The sequence below is a fragment of the Callithrix jacchus genome, chromosome 13 (assembly GCF_049354715.1).
Source record: "Callithrix jacchus isolate 240 chromosome 13, calJac240_pri, whole genome shotgun sequence".
Taxonomy (NCBI): Eukaryota; Metazoa; Chordata; class Mammalia; order Primates; family Cebidae; genus Callithrix; species Callithrix jacchus.
In genome coordinates, this window is record NC_133514.1 from 121,592,107 (window position 1) to 121,610,328 (window position 18,222).

Sequence of the window (18,222 nt, forward strand, 5' to 3'; positions counted from 1 at the left end):
CCTTTTCTGTAGAAGTACGTGTCGCGTTTAGTAACGGAAATGACTGCAGATGTAGAGTCGTGGTTATAATCTCCCTCTCAATCCCGCTTTTCCAGAATTATTTTATTCCACACATCGTAAGCTCACTTCACTTTGTAAACTTTTTGAAGTCTCAGAAATGTATAAAAGGTAAATGCTGTTACATTGTACACATCATTTAGAACTGTATAAATATGTGTGTGTCTTTATTACCCTAGACCAGTTGGCCTGTTTGTTTAGTTCCTTAATTAGAACCTAAATATGTTTGGGAAAGTCACCTGAGGTCATTTCACGTGATAGGGAAGAAGCTGGGGCTTTTGCACTACCGGTCTCTCAAAAGCCTGCCTGGGGGCTGGGTCAGTGGCAGTGGCACCTGGGCAGCCTTGAAAAGGAGGACCAGGTGCTACCACCTCCGTGCAGCACTGCTGACACCGTCATGACCCCTGGCTTCACTCCAGCACTCCTCACCTGCCACGTGCACACAGCTTTTCCGAAGCCTGGAAGAGACATGGTGGTAGGTCATTTTCTGTTATCTCTGCACACCCCGCCCCTGACGGTGCTCTGCTGCGTGGAGTTTAAAGCATGAAAAGAAAGGAAGCAGTTTTTCACCCTCAGACTCTGGAAAGTCATGCTGGAGGTATTCTGTGGTCAGACGTCTGGGGAATTGCTTAGAAAATCTGATTTTAAAAGTGCTTTCTGGTCTGCCCATGAGCACGTGTCTAGAGGGCTTCTGTAAGAGGATGAAGATGGAGCCCTGGCATCCTCACGGGGCCTTGCTGTACTGACGGTCCACTGCGTGCCCTCACACCTCATTTCTCGAATCCTCACTGCAGCTCTGAGTGGTGCCTCGGGCACGGCTGTCCTACAGACGAGGACCCTGGCATCGAAGAGCAGCAGCCATTTGCCCAGTGTCTGATCCCAACCTGAGCAGCTAGCTGCAGAGCCAGAGCTCTCTAAGCATGGGAACCTATCCTCACAGGAATGTTCAGGACCCACAGTTGACTTAACCATGTCCTAGACACTAGGCAGTATTTAAAATATTCCTGAAGTGACTTGCGTTCTAGAACCCAAGAGTTTAAAATGGTTTGGCTGAGAGTGAGGTGGTGGTTAAAACTGAAGGCGAGGACCCGTTCTTTGGGAGAGGGAGCTGAGAATAAGGTGGGGTTTCAGAGGAGGCCTCGCCCAGGCCATGAGAGACTTGAGCACTGTGGGTGGCAGCCAGCCTGCAGAGCAGAGAGGGACCCTGATGAAAGTGGCCATGTGATTGGGCCATCCTGTGGGTGTGGCATCTCATCCCTGCAGCGTGGTAGGATGTTCAGAGAGCCTGCTCTCAGGGTTGGTGACATTTAGCTGCATAGCAAGATTGGTATGTCATGTTTATCTAATTAACATCTGGTAGGAGGTTGCTTTTAAAGACAGACTTTGATCAGAAAACACTTACTGTCGTAGTACTGCTTACAAATGATTAATGTTAAAAATTGCTCTTCTACTTGTGACTGTTAGCATTTAATAAATCAATAAATAATTATCAATGAGAACACATTCTGTTTTTCAGTACCTGCTATATGCCAGGGAATCACTCATGTTATTTTGGCCTCAAAACCATTTGGAAGTACATTTTTCCACTTGACAGGAGAGGAGCATGCCCAGCGGAATGAAGACCAGGCCATAGCTTTCACACTTGGGCTTAGGGCCCAGGTCTGCTTTTCCTTGTCTATTTTGTCTCCTTTAAATTTGCAAATGTTACTTGTAGATACATTAATTACTCACCAGTTTATCTCTTATTTTAGAAAAAAGTAGTACAAACAAGAGATTCAGAAATCAAACACCGCACATTCTCACTCAGGCGGGTGTTGAACAATGAGAACACATGGACACAGGGAGGGGAGCATCACACACGGGGGTCTGTTGGGGGGAATAGGGGAGGGACAGCGGGGGGTGGGGAGTTGGGGAGAGAGAGCATAGGGAGAAATGCCAGATATAGGTGATGGGGAGGAAGGCAGCAAATCACACTGCCATGTGTGTACCTATGCAAAAATCTTGCACATTCTTCACATGTACCCCAAAACCAAAAATGCAATTAATTAAATAAATAAATAAACAAGAGATTCAGACTGTTTGTCCTTTCATGGAGTCCGTGGGACCAGGGAGGGAGGAACCTTGAAAAGTTGTTTAACTTGCTCCCGCACCCACCGGAGATGGATGTGGTGAATTGCATTCTCGGTTTTAAAACCATGTGGCTCTAGGGAGCAATTAACACAAATTGTAAAGGAAGTCTTTATGATCCATAATGGTCTTCATTTTAAAGAATAATACCAAGGGACTTTTGTTGTATTGCTCAATATTCCTCTAGAAAATGTCATTCAAAAGTGTATACTTAGCCGCAAAAACAAAAAGTTCTGAACAGCTAAGTATTTCTGAAGTTCTCATGTTGGCCAGCTTTCTAACCACCCATGTGCTGTGGCCTCCATGAGGCTTTCCCGAGGCAGTGGTGAGCTCATGTGTTGCTGCTCTCCCATAGGTCGCTCTGGTGCAGTGGACAGAGAGTGTGGGCCTCACGCTGGTCAGCAGGGACCTCACCTCTATGCAGCTGAAGACCCCTGGTGGCCAGGTCCTCAGCTTCTGCATCCTGCAGCTGTTCCCCTTCACGTCCGAGAGCAAGCGGATGGGCATCATTGTGAGGGTGAGGCTGCAGCTCGCCTGCTCCCAGGCCTATGATGAGGGTGCTACACCATGGCTTCAGACGTTTCGTTTTCAGGCCGTTTAGACACAGATTTTCCCAAAAGAAAGTTAAATATTTACTCAAGTGCTTTATGCTGTTACAGTTGTTTTTTAATGAAATCTAAGCTAATAAACTGTCTGCAAAGCTCTAGTGTGTCTCTAGTGTGAAAATAACTCTCCTGAGACAACTAAGGCTGAATCAGTAATGTGGGTGGGAATTATTAATTTTTGAAATCAACTAAAGCTGTTTTGATTTCAACAAAAATAACACGCCAAAGAGTTTCACTTTTAAACATTGATTTATGACCATAAAGTTGCTAAAATAGACTTTAATTTTTTTTTTAGCAAACACCAAAATCTTATCTTGAAAGTTGATTAAACAGTGAAGCATTAAATCAAACTATAAAAGTTTAAGAGAATGCAACCCAAATCATTTATTTGTTAACACATTCAAACACTTCAATGTCTCAAGACACACAGTTGGTTCTCAGTCCTGGTCACACCAGCACCGGAGAGAGGGTCCAGTCCTCCGCGTGGAAGATGAGTGAGGAGCTCACCACGCAGAGCACGCTCACTAGGAATGGCTTTTCCCATGTGTGTTTTATGGGACTGGCAGTTATCTGCACTGAGCACTGCAGCCTAAATGTGCCTGTGTTTATCTCTGTTCCATGATAGGATGAATCCACAGCAGAAATCACGTTTTACATGAAGGGCGCTGATGTGGCCATGTCCACCATCGTGCAGTACAATGACTGGCTGGAAGAGGAGGTAAGGGAGTGATTCTCAGTGTTGTTCACAGTGCTTTTATGAAATTTACTGAATAGATGACAGAAAAATGATAGCCTTCCCCCAGCTGGTAGGCACTGGTATCATTGAAATAAATTGAGCTGTCAAAATGTCAAACCAGATGCTGATGGAAGCCACATAGGTTGTCAAACACAGTATCATTTTCTGCTAAACTATTTTAAACGCTTACAGTTCTCAGTTTCATATAGCACAAAAAGCAGGAGTCCTATTTAATTATAAGTAGTTTACTTTCTATATAATTATCATTTTTGTTTTGTGTGTGAGTGCACATCGATCTATACAAGTAGGTCCTTACAGAGAAGATTTTGTGTGTAATAGTGAGAAATGGAAAGGATTATCATTCACTATTCTGAAATAATACTTATATGTAATCAAAGTTAGATTTTAATGTATTTCTTTTGTGACATAAATATTTGCAAGGAGATTTTTATTAGAATTTTAACCTAATGCTAAAGTGTGCATAAGATTCACTTAAAAATGGAACCTGAGCTGCAAACGTAAGCAGTCCCATATTTGGTTACATTCTCCTTAGATAAACGTTTGCAGATGCCTCACGGGATGATGTAGTTTATCGCCGAGTTGATGCATTAATGAGTAGTTGCGTTTCCCAGTACATCGGAGACTTGTCATTGTGAACGTGGCCCTTTCTCCTGTGTGCATGTGGCTGTCGGAACCCAGTCTCTCCTCCTTCCCTGACAGCAGGGACGGTGTGTCCGCGCCCCCCACGCCCTGGCATTTGCAGTGGTATTGGCAATATGAATCAATATCTCCTTCAGGGCACTCTGATTTCATCAAGGACATGAATAAATTAAACTCCCTGAAGACCTAGTAAAATGCCATAAAAAATACTTTTGGTCATAATGACGTGCAGGTAATTGTAAAATACTTGTTTACTTTATTTAGCTTTATGAGGTCAGATCAATAAATGTCTTACAGCAGACAGATAATGTTAGAATGTGTTTCACAAAGATAACTATTAAAAATTCTATGTACATTTATTTTCTCACATTCTATTTTCTTTCCTTGGATAAATGGTTTGCCCTTCATCAGTGTCTTTGTTGTGATATGACTACAGTGTTGAAAGCCTTTCCTTGTCTTTAAAAAGAAATGAAACAGCAGGTTCTTCGAGCCTGGGTTCAAAGTGCGTCATTCTGCTTCCATCAGCCTCCTCCAGAACTGAATTCTTGGCTGTCAACCTGTGTTCTCCAAGTGTTAAAAAAAAAAACAAAAACAAAACTTTTCAATGATCACGTAACAGAAAGGACTAGTTTCTGAAAACCTGAGATGTAAGAATATGTAGGTCTGTGCACAGACCTGAAATAGTGATGTTCTGGATGACTGGAGGTGTGAGGTGGTCGGCTTCCTTCCCTCTAAACACAAACTTGAGTTAGGCACTGGACATCGTATCGTAAACAAACAAGTACAGGTGAACCGGGAACACGAGGGTCAGGGCTCCAGCCCCCGGAACCGCTGAAAATCAGCCTGTCACTCTTGACTCCCCAGCACTTAATTACCAATAGCCTCCTGTTGACCGAAGCCACACGAGAGATGTGGATAGGTGGAATAACGCTGATGCGTGTTCTGTGGGTTGTGTACCGCATCCTTACAATAAAGTAAGCTAGAGAAAAGACAGTGTTGTTAAGAAAGTCCCGAGGATGAGAAAATGTCTCTACTCTTGAGCAAGTGGGAGTGGGTCATCGTGAAGACTTTCTTCACTATCTTCAGGTGGAGGAGGCTGAGGAGGAGGAGCATGGGTCTGGTTCTCTCAGGAGGGCAGAGGCAGAGCAGGTGGAGGAGGTGGAAGGGGAGGCAGGAGTGGCAGTTTCTCTGCTTGAGCTCTACTGAAAAACATCTGTGTAAAAGTGGACCCACAAGGCTCAAATCCATGTTGTGGAAGAGTCATCTGTAGCTAAAACCGGGAATGACGGGAGGTCTAATGGGATGGCAGCCTTGACTGCAATTCACAGTGATTGTCACCTCCTTTGTCTCCTGTGACACATGACCCTATAGAGGTCACTATTCCGACTCCTAAACAGGAGAGGAAGAGACACAGCTGGCGGGTGTGAAGGGGTTGCTAGACCCAGGGTCTCTCCAGCCCCTCCTGCTGTCCCTGCAGCCTCCAAATCTGTATCAAATCCAATAAACTGGATAAATTAAAAAGAAATTGCAAAAAATATGAAGAATTCAATCATGTTAATTTGCCTCCAGAATGACCTTGATGAGCAGATAGGTGAAGGGCGATGACAGGGTCTCTGCGCATGACTGGGAGGCCATGACACGTATGTGTGCACAGCGTCATGCGTTTCTGAGCCTGCAGATGTGCCTGGGTCGTTTCTCAGCACTTTTCCTGGGCAGCACAAGTCGCTCCCCTTGCCCTCTCATCAGCACCACTGCTACATCCCCCATGCCCTCCCTGGCACCAGACACTCCCCACACCCCGTCCCACCACTACCTCATGCATCCCTGTGCCCTCCCTGGCACCAGGTGTTCCCCTTACTCCATCTCCAGCACTGTGGCATACATCCCCCATGCCCTCCCTGGCACCAGACGCTCCCCTCATCCCATCCCTGGCACTGCTGCATGCACCCCCCGTGCCCTCCCTGGCACCAGGAGCTCCCCTCACCCCATCCCCGGCACTGCTGCATGCACCCCCCGTGCCCTCCCTGGCACCAGTAGCTCCCCTCACCCTATCCCCGGCACTGCTGCATGCACCCCCTGTGCCCTCCCTGGCACCAGTAGCTCCCCTCACCCCATCCCCGGCACTGCTGCATGCACCCCCCGTGCCCTCCCTAGCACCAGTAGCTCCCCTCACCCCCTCCCTGGCACTGCCACATGCACCCCCCTGTGTGTGCTTGCTACATGCAGTCTGGTGTCCACACTCTGGAGTGGTGGTGTTCTAAGGATTCAGAATATGGTTTTTTGAAAAGCCTGTGTTACGGTAGAAAGAAGCTCTGCTGGGCACCAGGAGAGCCCCAGTGGGGTGTGCCCCACCTCCATCCAGCATCTTCTCCGTCTCTCCAGTGAAGGGGTCAATGGGATTAGAGATACCAGACAGATGGTAAGGTTAAAAGGATACATTGTCTGTAAAGGCGTCCCTCTGCTGAGTCATCTCTGGCCTTGGTGATGAAGGTAGGGTGCAGGGCATGAGAAGAGGTCACCAGCAGGCAGAGTGGTGCTGCCCCGGTCCCACACATGGCTGCAGGGACTCTGCGGGACCCGCCCGTGACTCGGCCTTTCCTTTTCCAGTGTGGAAACATGGCACGCGAAGGACTGCGGACCCTCGTGGTTGCAAAGAAGTCACTGACAGAAGAGCAGTACCAGGACTTTGAGGTGAGCTGACTCCCAGCCACCCCATCCTCATACGACACTTCTTTCCTCCCACTGAAATTAGTTCCTCCTGTCTTTGTATGAAATTAGAGCTGGGATTGCTGTAGTCTAGGAGTGAAGGCAGCTTCCCTCAGCAGGAGCATGGGGTGATCCTCTGCGTTTCTGCTTCCACCACTTCTCCAGGCTTCTGGGACAAGAGGGTCACAGAAGCAAAGAAGTGTCAGTTTCCTTAGAATTGTGCTTGATAACTCCTAAGTATCAACAGTCCAGCCAAGCTGAGTACACACAGAGCATGTGCACACAGGCGTCTCTGCCTGTCCCCAGAGCCCACGCAGCTCTGTGGTGTGCACACGGAGTGCATATACATGTGCACACAGGCATCTCCCCCTGTCCCCAGAGCCCACGCAGCTCTGTGGTGTGCACATGGAGTGCGTACACGTGCACACAGGCGTCTCCGCCTGTCCCTAGAGGCCACGTAGCTCTGTGGTGTGCACATGGAGTGCGTACACGTGCACACAGGCGTCTCCCCCATCCCCAGAGCCCACGCAGCTCTGTGGTGTACACGGAGTGCGTACACGTGCACACAGGCATCTCCCCCTGTCCCCAGAGCCCACGCAGCTCTGTGGTGTGCACATGGAGTGCGTACACGTGCACACAGGCGTCTCCCCCTATCCCCAGAGCCCATGCAGCTCTGTGGTGTACACATGGAGTGCGTACACGTGCACACAGGCGTCTCCCCCTGTCCCCAGAGCCCACGCAGCTCTGTGGTGTGCACATGGAGTGCGTACACATGCACACAGGCGTCTCCCCCTATCCCCAGAGCCCACGCAGCTCTGTGGTGTGCACACGGAGTGCATACACATGTGCACACAGGCATCTCCCTGTCCCCAGAGCCCACGCTGCTCTGTGGTGTGTACACGGAGTGCGTACACATGTGCACACAGGCATCTCCCCCTGTCCCCAGAGCCCATGCAGCTCTGTGGTGTGCACACGGAGTGCGTACACATGTGCACACAGGCGTCTCCGCTTCTGCCCCCGGAGCCCTGTGGTGTGCACACGGAGTGTGTACACATGTGCACACAGGCATCTCCCCCTATCCCCAGAGCCCACGCAGCTCTGTGGTGTGCACACAGGTGTCTCCGCCTCTGTCCCCAGAGCCCACGCAGCTCTGTGGTGTGCACACGGAGTGCGTACACATGTGCACACAGGCGTCTCCGCCTCTGTCCCCAGAGCCCACGCAGCTCTGTGGTGTGCACACGGAGTGCGTACACATGTGCACACAGGCGTCTCCCCATCTGTCCCCAGAGCCGGTACACTCAAGCCAAGCTGAGCATGCACGACAGGACCCTCAAGGTGGCTGCAGTAATCGAGAGCCTGGAGAGGGAGATGGAGCTGCTGTGCCTCACAGGCGTGGAGGACCAGCTGCAGGCAGACGTGCGGCCCACGCTGGAGATGCTGCGCAATGCTGGGATCAAGGTACCGTGGGCTCACCTCTGGTGGTCCACGCTGCTTTTGCTGAAGTAAACAGTGCTTTTCCTTGGGCATGCTGAACTGTGAAACTCTGAGCTGTGTAAGCAAAGCTGCTCACGAGCTCCCCTCCCTCCTCAGGAACATCTGCAGCTGGAGCAAACAAAAATCCCCACACTGCCCCACTCCAGACCTTCCTCTCTACACCTCTTCCCTCTCCAGACACCCCAGCCTTTCTAAAGAGGAGCCTTGGCCCCGGCCCTCACAGTGTCAAACCTGGCACATGCCATTTCCCAGGGATAGTTATATACCCCTCACAGGATGCATGGGGCCAGTGCCCGTCACACCTGGCACATGCCATTTCCCAGGGATGGTTATATACCCCTCACAGGATGCATGGGGCCAGTGCCCGTCACACCTGGCAGAACCCTGCATCTGGCAACACTGGGCCGCTGTGTTCCCTGTGGAGCCTGGCCCCTCCTGCCAGAGCCTGTGTGCCTCCCCTGCGAGCTCTCACTGCTCTGGTACGTCCAGTGTTCCATGAGGTGGGACTGCATGAGAATTCAGACCTCACGTGGGCTTTGCCTTTATTCTCGGATAAATTGTGCCACATTTGGAATCATCTCTTGCTTCAGGCCATATTAGAGTTGAGAAGATAGAATATTCAGACATGCACTACATCCATTCATTTTCTTGATGTTTTTCAAGGAGTAGTGCATCCACATTGACACAAACTCAGCACAAAGGGACGAAGGGACACCCGGTGGAAGCTGCTTCTTACTGCTGCTCAGTCCCTGGGCTCAGCAGCAAGAGCCCATCCCAGAGACGCCTGGACATGAGGGGCAGGCGTGAAGCTGCTTGTCCTCCATCTGGCTCTGTGCTCTTTCCCAGCACCTTCTCTGTAGCTAGAGGACACCCTCTCCACCTCGGCTGCATGGCTTGTGCCTCCACCCCCACCTTGCTCCCAGCAGACAGTGCCCACCTTTCCCGTGCTCCCAGCAGGCAGTGCCCGCCTTCCCTGTGCTCCCAGCAGGCAGTGCCCACCTTTCCCGTGCTCCCAGCAGGCAGTGCCCGCCTTCCCTGTGCTCCCAGCAGGCAGTGCCCACCTTTCCCGTGCTCCCAGCAGGCAGTGCCCGCCTTCCCTGTGCTCCCAGCAGGCAGTGCCCACCTTTCCCGTGCTCCCAGCAGGCAGTGCCCGCCTTCCCTGTGCTCCCAGCAGGCAGTGCCCGCCTTCCCTGTGCTCCCAGCAGGCAGTGCCGCCTTCCCTGTGCTCCCAGCAAGCAGTGCCCCATCTCATCCAGCTGTGTGGTCCTTGGTAGTTTAAATATGGTGTCTGCGAAATTTGAGTGTGTTTCTTGGATGGGAGAGGTAAGGCATCCTGACCATGCTTCTCGGCGGTTCCCCCCGATGCTGTGTGGCAGGCCGTACACTCCCTGCCCAATGACCTGCTCTCTGGTTCTTTCGTTTTCTGATGTGTCCTTTTCCTGTTTAGGGGAAATTAGCCCTTGTGGTGTAAGTTTCATTTTTCAGGAGCTTTTCTCACATCTTCTCACTGAAGCTATACAGTCAACTGCAGATTGGTTAGGATAATTTTAGCACTACCTCAAGGACCTGGGGCTCAGGATGGAAGAAGCATAACTGGTATTTAAGAGAAAAGTAGTGTAGCCCGACTAGAGGGACAGAACTGAAGGGCAGTGTCACAAGTCAGATCAAAAAGCCATCCCCCAAAGTCTGGATGAAGATGCTGTGCTGTAGACAGAAAATAGGCAGCGGTCTTCCTTGCTCTCTGGAAGTCTGCAGGGCTGAGACTCGAAAGATTTGATATACATTTGAGATCGTAGTCAGAAGTATGTCATGAGGCTCTGTCTGGTTTCGGAGTAATTGTTCAGGTAGGAATTCAAAATTACAAGAGAAAATTCTGACTCAGGAAGTTTAGGCTTAATTGTTTTGTGCAGCCAAAACGCTGAATGAAGAAGTGTGATTAACAAGAGCAGATGAGCCGGAGTGCTGCCATGTGCCTGGGATCCCAGCTACTCGGGAGGCTGAGGCAGGGCTCACTGGAGCCCCGGAGTTCCTGGCAAGACCCGTCTGTGCTGGACATGTGACTGCGCGAGCAGATGACCCGTGCATGTCACTGTAACCTAGTGGTCAACTCACCTCAGTGACTTCTTACTTTGTATGTGCTAGGTTACTAGTTTATTAAAGTAGTCAATATCCCTTGTAGTCAAATTTGGATATTTACATTAATTATTGGCTAAGTTACATGACTTTCTCGAGTTCTGCTCTTTATTCTTTACCTGATGCCGAGAACTCCGAGGTGGTTTTCAGCTGGACCTCACTGTGTTTCCTGAGTCGCACTGAGGCTGCTGCAGCGCCAGCTCTTCAGCGTTGTCATCAGTCAGTCCAGTAAATGAATCTAAGTCTGTGAAATAAATAAAAGGCACAAATCTTAGACCTGGAGAAGAGCCCCAGGCAGCATGTGCTTAAGCAGATAATAGGTACAAAGTAGAAGTTTTTCTGTTTTGTTTCCAGAAATGCATATTTCAATATGATACGTAAGAAATGAGAAATTCAGCTACTGAGAGTATGACTTGAAGTTCCTTGCTGTTATGTATATCAAGCATCCTCTTACGTATTAAACATCCTGAGATTTTACTCTCTCTCTTGTCTAGGAATAATAAGATGGGCGGGGGTATGCAGTTTTTAAATGTAAAGTTACTATTTGACACGTTTTATTTGACATAAACAACTTTAGGCTTGACTATGGGCCATTTACCCATTGAACCTCTGCTTCCAACTGAAAAACTGGCAAACTACAGTAAAGGTCTTCATGAGCCTCCTAGCCTGGCAGACCCTGGTCGTGTGCCGCCTGGGCAGACCTGTGTGCTTGGTGCAGAATGCTGTGTGGACAGTGCATTTCACACTCACTGCTACCCTTTTGAGACTTGGCCTGCACTGCCGGGCCGGGTGTTACTTGCGTGCCGCCGCGTCTCGGCTGCCGTGTCTGCACATCACTGATCTCTTGTTTCAGCGAAAAGCTCAGATACCATTTGGTTGTGGTTGAAAGTACAGAACATGACTTTGTTTCAGTCTGCCTGGCCGCCTTTTCTGCAGGCCATCCACCTCCAGAGCTGATCCATCTTCCTACACATTAACACTCTCCATCTCCCCACCCCCTTACCCCAGACCCTGGCACCCACATCTACTTGCTTCTCTATGGGTTGCATGGCCCTAGGGACTGCATGTAAATGGAATCACACAGTATGTGTCCTTTCATGACTGGCTTCTTTCACTCAGCACAGTGCCCTCAAGGTTGATCCACACTGTGCCTGTGTCAGAGTGTCCACCCTTTCTGAGGCTGAGTAATACTCCCTCGTACGTCTGGAGCACGTTTTGCTTCTCCGTTTGTCTGTTGATGGACACCTGGGTTGCTTCCGCCTTTTGGCTGCGGGGAATAAGGCTGCTGTGAGATGCTGGGAATGAGCGTGTCCTTGTCTTGTTGAGTCACCAGCTGCAGTTGCTTCCTAGGTATGGATGCTAACGGGCGACAAACTGGAGACAGCCACTTGTGTGGCCCAGAGCTCACGCCTGGTGCCTCGGACACAGGACACTCATATCTTCAGACGGGTAAGTGTGCATCTTAATCACCTCGAATCTTTGAACGCTTGTCTCACAAATAAAGCCTGTTGTTTTTGTCAGGATAGATATGGAGTTATTTATTAATCACTAAATACCTTTGTAAATAAATATTGTGATTGTTTTCTTAATTTATGAAACCATGTTAAAAATAGATGGTTTTTAGACACATACGTCAATTATGATCAAAAGCTTCTTTTCGACAGCGTGAGCGAGCTCTAAGTTCAAAGGTGTTTCTCAGGTATACTATTATATTATTTTTTGCTATTTTAAAAGAGACATACTGTAATCATTTTCAATTTGCAAAAATGTATATTGATGAAAAATTGCATTATCCTACCATTTATGCATATTACATGTTGTCCAGAGCTGCTGCTGTGAAACAAGCCATAAATACAAACTAGGAATATGCCCTTAATCACTGCCATTTTCAGAGCAAGTGCTGCCTTCATTCATTCAAAGAAAATTCACAGAAATGATCTAGGTTTATGTGTTTACTGTATGTATTAGCTATGACTAAATTTAATTCAAACAAAACATAAAAATTTCTTGGGTCTTGATTGATAGTGGGTGAACAGACATTCTGTGTCTGTCTGCTCTAAAGGAAGCACTTGTACCTACAGAAGGAGTTATTTGAATACAATTTACATGTAAATGGAGTGTTTTGAAGCATCAGCATCACAAATCAGGCCCTGAAGACGACTATTTGCAATTAAATGATTAATGCTTCTGATAAAACTTCAGATCGATTTTTGTTGACTTTTCAGTGTTATAGCACCACAAATTAACTGTTTCACAGTAAAACCTGCCTATTTAAAGATGAGTCTGAGACGGTTAATTTGAACCACATGAAGCTTTTCATTTATTTCAGTCCTGTTATTAGGACTATTAATAGATCATTTCTTTCATGCTCCATAAAATCTCTGCAGAAAGAATGTGAAAAACCAGTTACATTGGCTTTTCGAAATGTTTTTTGTTCTAAAATGAATGATATTTCGAGATTAGGACTTAATTTGACTCCTTTAGGTTTTTTAAAAGTCCCTCAGACACCGAATAAAAACTAATGGAATAAGTTGAAACCCACAGCAGAGACAGTGCAAGCAATTAAGCATTTTGCATTCTTTGACCTGTTACGGAAAGTTTACACAACGCCTCGGATTCAGAGCGTCCTGTCTCCCGCCCGGTGTGTGGTGATGAGCAGCTCATTCCCTGGGCTCCGGTGCTCGAAGGGTGGACGCCTCCTCATACAGAGCTGTGTTCCTGGCACTGCAACTCAGTGACTCAGCAGCAGCCCCCACAGCGACGCACCCCTGCCTGCCACTCTGTTAAATAATCACCTCGTGGAAATTACAAGAAAATTCTTCATCGTTATCATTGTATGTTAAGGGAGTGCATTTATAAAAGCCAATTAATTACCCTCGCAAACTATCCAGAAGGTAATGATTAACTCGTGGGCACCCTTGACTTAAAATCTCATCAGAGCGGTGATTCCGCTGCATTCTTCACTGAGAGGGTAGACACCCCCCGCACTGCCAGAGGGACTGGAGAGGACCTTCTTCTAGGTCCAAGTACTGAAGCTCCTTTGCTTTTAGATAGCCCGAAACATTCCACTGTGACTCTGAAATCATGCCCTGTTCTCTGTGCCTCTAATTTAGACAACATTTTAATTGGGGATTCTTTTTTCTCCCTTAATGGAGGTAACCAGTCGGGGAGAGGCGCATTTGGAGCTGAATGCATTTAGAAGGAAACATGATTGTGCCTTGGTTATATCTGGGGAGTCTCTGGAGGTAAGGCTGGACCCTGAGTCCATGAGTCCACGTCTGTCTCTCTGTCTGTCTGTGTCTCTGGAGGTAAGGCTGGACCCTGAGTACATGTCTTTCTGCCTGTGTCTCTGGAGGTAAGGCTGGACCCTGAGTCCATGTCTTTCTGCCTGTGTCTCTGAGGTAAGGCTGGACCCTGAGTCCATGTCTTTCTGCCTGTGTCTCTGAGGCAAGGATGGACCCTGAGTGAGTCCACGTCTGTCTCTCTGTCTGCCTGTGTCTCTGAGGCAAGGCTGGACCCTGAGTCCATGTCTTTCTGCCTGTGTCTCTGAGGTAAGGCTGGACCCTGAGTCCATGTCTTTCTGCCTGTGTCTCTGAGGCAAGGATGGACCCTGAGTGAGTCCACATCTGTCTCTCTGTCTGCCTGTGTCTCTGAGGCAAGGCTGGACCCTGAGTACATGTCTTTCTGCCTGTGTCTCTGAGGTAAGGCTGGACCCTGAGTACATGTCTTTCTGTCTGTGTCTCTGAGGCAAGGCTGGACCCTGAGTACATGTCTTTCTGCCTGTGTCTCTGAGGTAAGGCTGGACCCTGAGTACATGTCTTTCTGTCTGTGTCTCTGAGGCAAGGCTGGACCCTGAGTACAGAGTCCACGTCTGTCTCTCTGTCTGCCTGTGTCTCTGGAGGTAAGGCTGGACCCTGAGTACATGTCTTTCTGTCTGTGTCTCTGAGGCAAGGATGGACCCTGAGTGAGTCCACGTCTGTCTCTCTGTCTGTCTGTGTCTCTGAGGCAAGTTTGGCATCCTGAGTGGGTGCATGTCTGTCTGTCTCTCTGTCTGTCTATCTGTGTCTCTGAAGCAAGGCTGGTCCCTGGCCGAATGTCTATCTGTCTGTCTGAGGCAGGGCTGATTCCTTTGCGAGTGTATTTGTCTTTCCATTCCCATGCGCCAAGGGTTTCTTGAGGGTGTCTTTCTGTCTGTGTCTCTGAGGCAAGGATGGACCCTGAGTGAGTCCATGTCTGTCTCTCTGTCTGTGTCTCTGAGGCAAGTTTTGCCCGTTTGTGCAATTTTGAGGCAGTTTTCCATTTCGCAGCAGTGGTGTCTGCCACTCTGGAAAGCAGCTGCAGCCTGGGCAGGTGTCAGGGCTGGGTCCCGGTGATTGTTACTCCTCCTTTAGACAGGGAGAGCCTGAAATGTTCCGCAGGAGGCCTGGGGAGAGAGCCTGAAACGTTCCGCAGGAGGCCTGGGAGAGAGCCGCTGGAGCCTGGCCAGTGCCTGGGTTCTGGCTCTTTGTGCGCTCCACATCACGTCCGCCAGAGGGAATGTCCAAAGTAGCTTCATGCTGCGTTTCCCTCACGTGTGGCCCCAGCTGAGGGAACTATGGCGCCAGGACTGGCGGGAGCCTCTCCCTGCACAGCTTTTGCACAGGCTTCTGGACTTAATCATCCCAGACCTCTGTGTTGCTAGCATCCCCAGAGCAAGCACTCCAAGAAATGTGGCAGAAGCTGCCTCAGAACGCCACTGGTGGGTCACATGACATTGTTCAACAAAGTCACTAAGGCAGCCTGGATTCCAGGGGAGGGGATCAGACGCCTCCCTCAGCAAAGACGTAGCCAAGGCTGTATTGCTGTCTCATCTACTGCGGGCTTAAGACCAGAAGGCTCAAGGCACGGAGCATTCTCTCTGGTACAAGTGGAAGAGCGTCCCTGGGCAGGAGAAGGATGGCTCCATGTTACATAGAATTTCTTCCCATGATTTACAGAGTTTCCCCTGCCTGTGAGTCTCATGAAATGATTCACAGAATACTGAAAGATTGGGAGCTGTGGTGTCTGTTGGCTTTGCGCCCAGGGTTTTGCACTTTCTCCATGACACAAATCTGGGACAGTGTTGTCAGCAGTAAGGCAAAATCACCCATGCTCTGTTTTCCAGGTTTGTCTAAAGTATTACGAGCACGAATTTATGGAGCTGGCCTGCCAGTGCCCCGCTGTGGTGTGCTGCCGCTGCTCGCCCACCCAGAAGGCCTGCATTGTGACACTGCTACAGCAGCACACGGGGAGACGCACCTGCGCCATCGGTGAGCGCCACCCCACTCACGGGAGGCCTCCAGAGAAGCGCGCTGCCTGACACTGATGGGCACGCTTCCTTCCACCCCTGAAACTAGATTGAGTTCATCTCCATTAATGGAAGTTTCTGAAATAGCCTCTGATGGTAAAAACGAAAAACATGATGATGGATGGGGTTTTATTTTATCTCACAACTTTTCTTGTTTCGCAGGTGATGGAGGAAATGATGTAAGCATGATTCAGGCAGCAGACTGTGGGATTGGGATTGAGGGAAAGGTAGGTTTGCCCTTTGGTCTCTCAACATATCAGGACACATCGACACAACTCAGCACATGCTGGGTCATTTGTACACTCAGCACCTACTCGGTCAGCACCCATCAGCACGTGCTTGGCGCACACTCGGTCAGCACACGTCAGCACGTGTTCAGCGCACACTTGGTCAGCATACGTCAGCATGTGCTCAGCACCTACTCGGTCAGTGCACATCAGCACGTGCTCAGTGCACAATCAGCACACACTCGACACATGCTCGGTGAAGGTGCCCTTGGTCAGCACGTGTGGTCAGCACATCCTGAAGAGTCTGGTGTGTGCTTGGCACTGAACTGTACATTTGAGTGCAGGAGGAATTGGTCAGAGTCTCCCGCTTTGACCCCACATCTCATAAAGACGATCCTGCCACGTGCGTTACAGCGCAGCCCTCGGTGCCCTTGCTGTTGGCAGAGTGGCTGGCAGGAAGGTGTCACTCATAGTCACCTGCTCCAGGGCTCAGCTCAGATGTTAGCAAACCCCACAGCGAGCCTTTTCGTGGCTGCCCTCCTGTTTCACACACGCCATTCTCTTGGTAGTTGCCTGTGTCTGGCTGAGCTAGAGTTTGAGGTTTGCCTCCTGTGCCAGCCTTATTTATGTTACTTCTTTCTCACTTAAATATTAATACGACCATACCCAGAAAGACCTGGAAAATTAGCCCAGCTCAAGCAAGCGTGGCTTTTTCCTTGGCTACTTTATTTTGTAACGCCTTATGGCAGTGTCATGAAAGAGGAGATTGATTTGTTTTTTTAATATGGAAAAATGGAGAATTGTCTTGAAGAAGCCCAAGGTCACAGGGGTGTCCTCTGACAGGGCTGGCCCGTGCTCAGATCACAGGGACTCAGATCACTGGGGTGTCCTTCAACAGGGCTGGCCTGGGCTCAGATCACAGGGGCATCCTCCCACAGTGCTGGCCCGGGATGTCCTCTGATAGTGCTGGCCCGGGCACTGCTGCTCTGCTGACTCCTGTGACACCCTCGGGCTGTCGGAGCCAAGTTCTCCTAAAGCGTTTGAGAGAGCCCGGGCTGGTGTTGGGGGCCTCCCTGCCCCTGTGCCTGAGACCAGCGGACCTGTCCCATCGGCGTAGCTGAAGCTTTTAAAGTCCTGCAGACAGAACTTCAGTCTTGGTAAAATTAAGGCTCAGTTGTAAAACTCAGCTTTTGGAGTCTGATTTCCAGTGTCCACAGTGTTTGAAAAGGGCCCTGCATGCTTGTCTTTCAGGAGGGGAGGCAGGCCTCACTGGCGGCCGACTTCTCTGTCACGCAGTTCCGGCACATCGGCAGGCTGCTCATGGTGCACGGGCGGAACAGCTACAAGAGGTCGGCGGCACTCGGCCAGTTCGTCATGCACAGGGGCCTCATCATCTCCACCATGCAGGTACCGAGCCTTCTGCATGCGTGCCATGGAGGGCAGGGGCCAGGAGGCTGGGAGAGGGCATTGCCAGGTGCTGCAGGAGTACCTGGGCTGTGCTTGGGAGTTAGAGGCCTGGTGCCAGCGGCTGCTGGGACTGACGGCTCTCTTTGTCTGTGGGCTCTCTCCAGGCTGTGTTTTCCTCGGTCTTCTACTTCGCATCCGTCCCTTTGTACCAGGGCTTCCTCATGGTGGGGTAAGTGACACTCAGCACCTGCCAGCTCATCCAGGGGAGGACTTTTATTTTGAAAAGAAGACCACATGTAGAAGATTGCTTTTGAGTCCTTCCTGTTGCAGTCGTCATTTAGATTGACTAATACTAACATAAAAACCGTGTTTTACTTGGGTAAACTTCAAGATAGCACCTGTATACTTGTTCCTCCTGGGATTCTCTCATTAGATTTTGTTTTCAAGTGGAAGCCATAGTATGTGTCAGGAATTGTGTTGGATCTGAGACTTGTAAAGGGTCCCATGGCATAAGGAGGAGGGGCAGAGTGGCCACAGCCAGGCCCTCCCGGCTCTCTGCAGGCTCTCTGCTCGGCTTCATCCCACTGTGGTGTGGGCAGGCAGCAGCAGAGAGCACTCAGAAACTCTGGGGACATTTCCTTAGATGTGGATGTGACATAGTGTGGCGTGCTTTGAACCAGACGCTGCCAGTCTCTCCCTGGCAGGAATGGAATCTCATCTTCAAAGATAGCAGCACCAGGGCTG

General features: G+C 49.6%; 1 protein-coding gene across 21 annotated transcripts in view; it reads left to right on the plus strand.

Annotated features, from left to right (window-relative positions):
- Positions 1 to 18,222, plus strand: part of ATP9B (ATPase phospholipid transporting 9B) — a 280,109-nt gene that overhangs the window by 230,330 nt on the left and 31,557 nt on the right. For 20 of the 21 annotated variants that reach the window (XM_035271402.3, XM_035271403.3, XM_078348295.1 and 17 more), the window contains 10 exons: positions 2,540 to 2,701; positions 3,415 to 3,507; positions 6,793 to 6,876; positions 8,179 to 8,349; positions 11,869 to 11,967; positions 13,674 to 13,763; positions 15,662 to 15,806; positions 16,007 to 16,071; positions 17,323 to 17,478; positions 17,643 to 17,707. In XM_035271402.3, coding sequence (XP_035127293.3) covers positions 2,540 to 2,701; positions 3,415 to 3,507; positions 6,793 to 6,876; positions 8,179 to 8,349; positions 11,869 to 11,967; positions 13,674 to 13,763; positions 15,662 to 15,806; positions 16,007 to 16,071; positions 17,323 to 17,478; positions 17,643 to 17,707 — 1,130 coding nt within the window. Of the gene's footprint in view, positions 1 to 2,539; positions 2,702 to 3,414; positions 3,508 to 6,792; positions 6,877 to 8,178; positions 8,350 to 11,868; positions 11,968 to 13,673; positions 13,764 to 15,661; positions 15,807 to 16,006; positions 17,229 to 17,322; positions 17,479 to 17,642; positions 17,708 to 18,222 lie in introns of all 21 variants that reach the window. The other variant, XR_013525960.1, reaches the window with a different exon arrangement.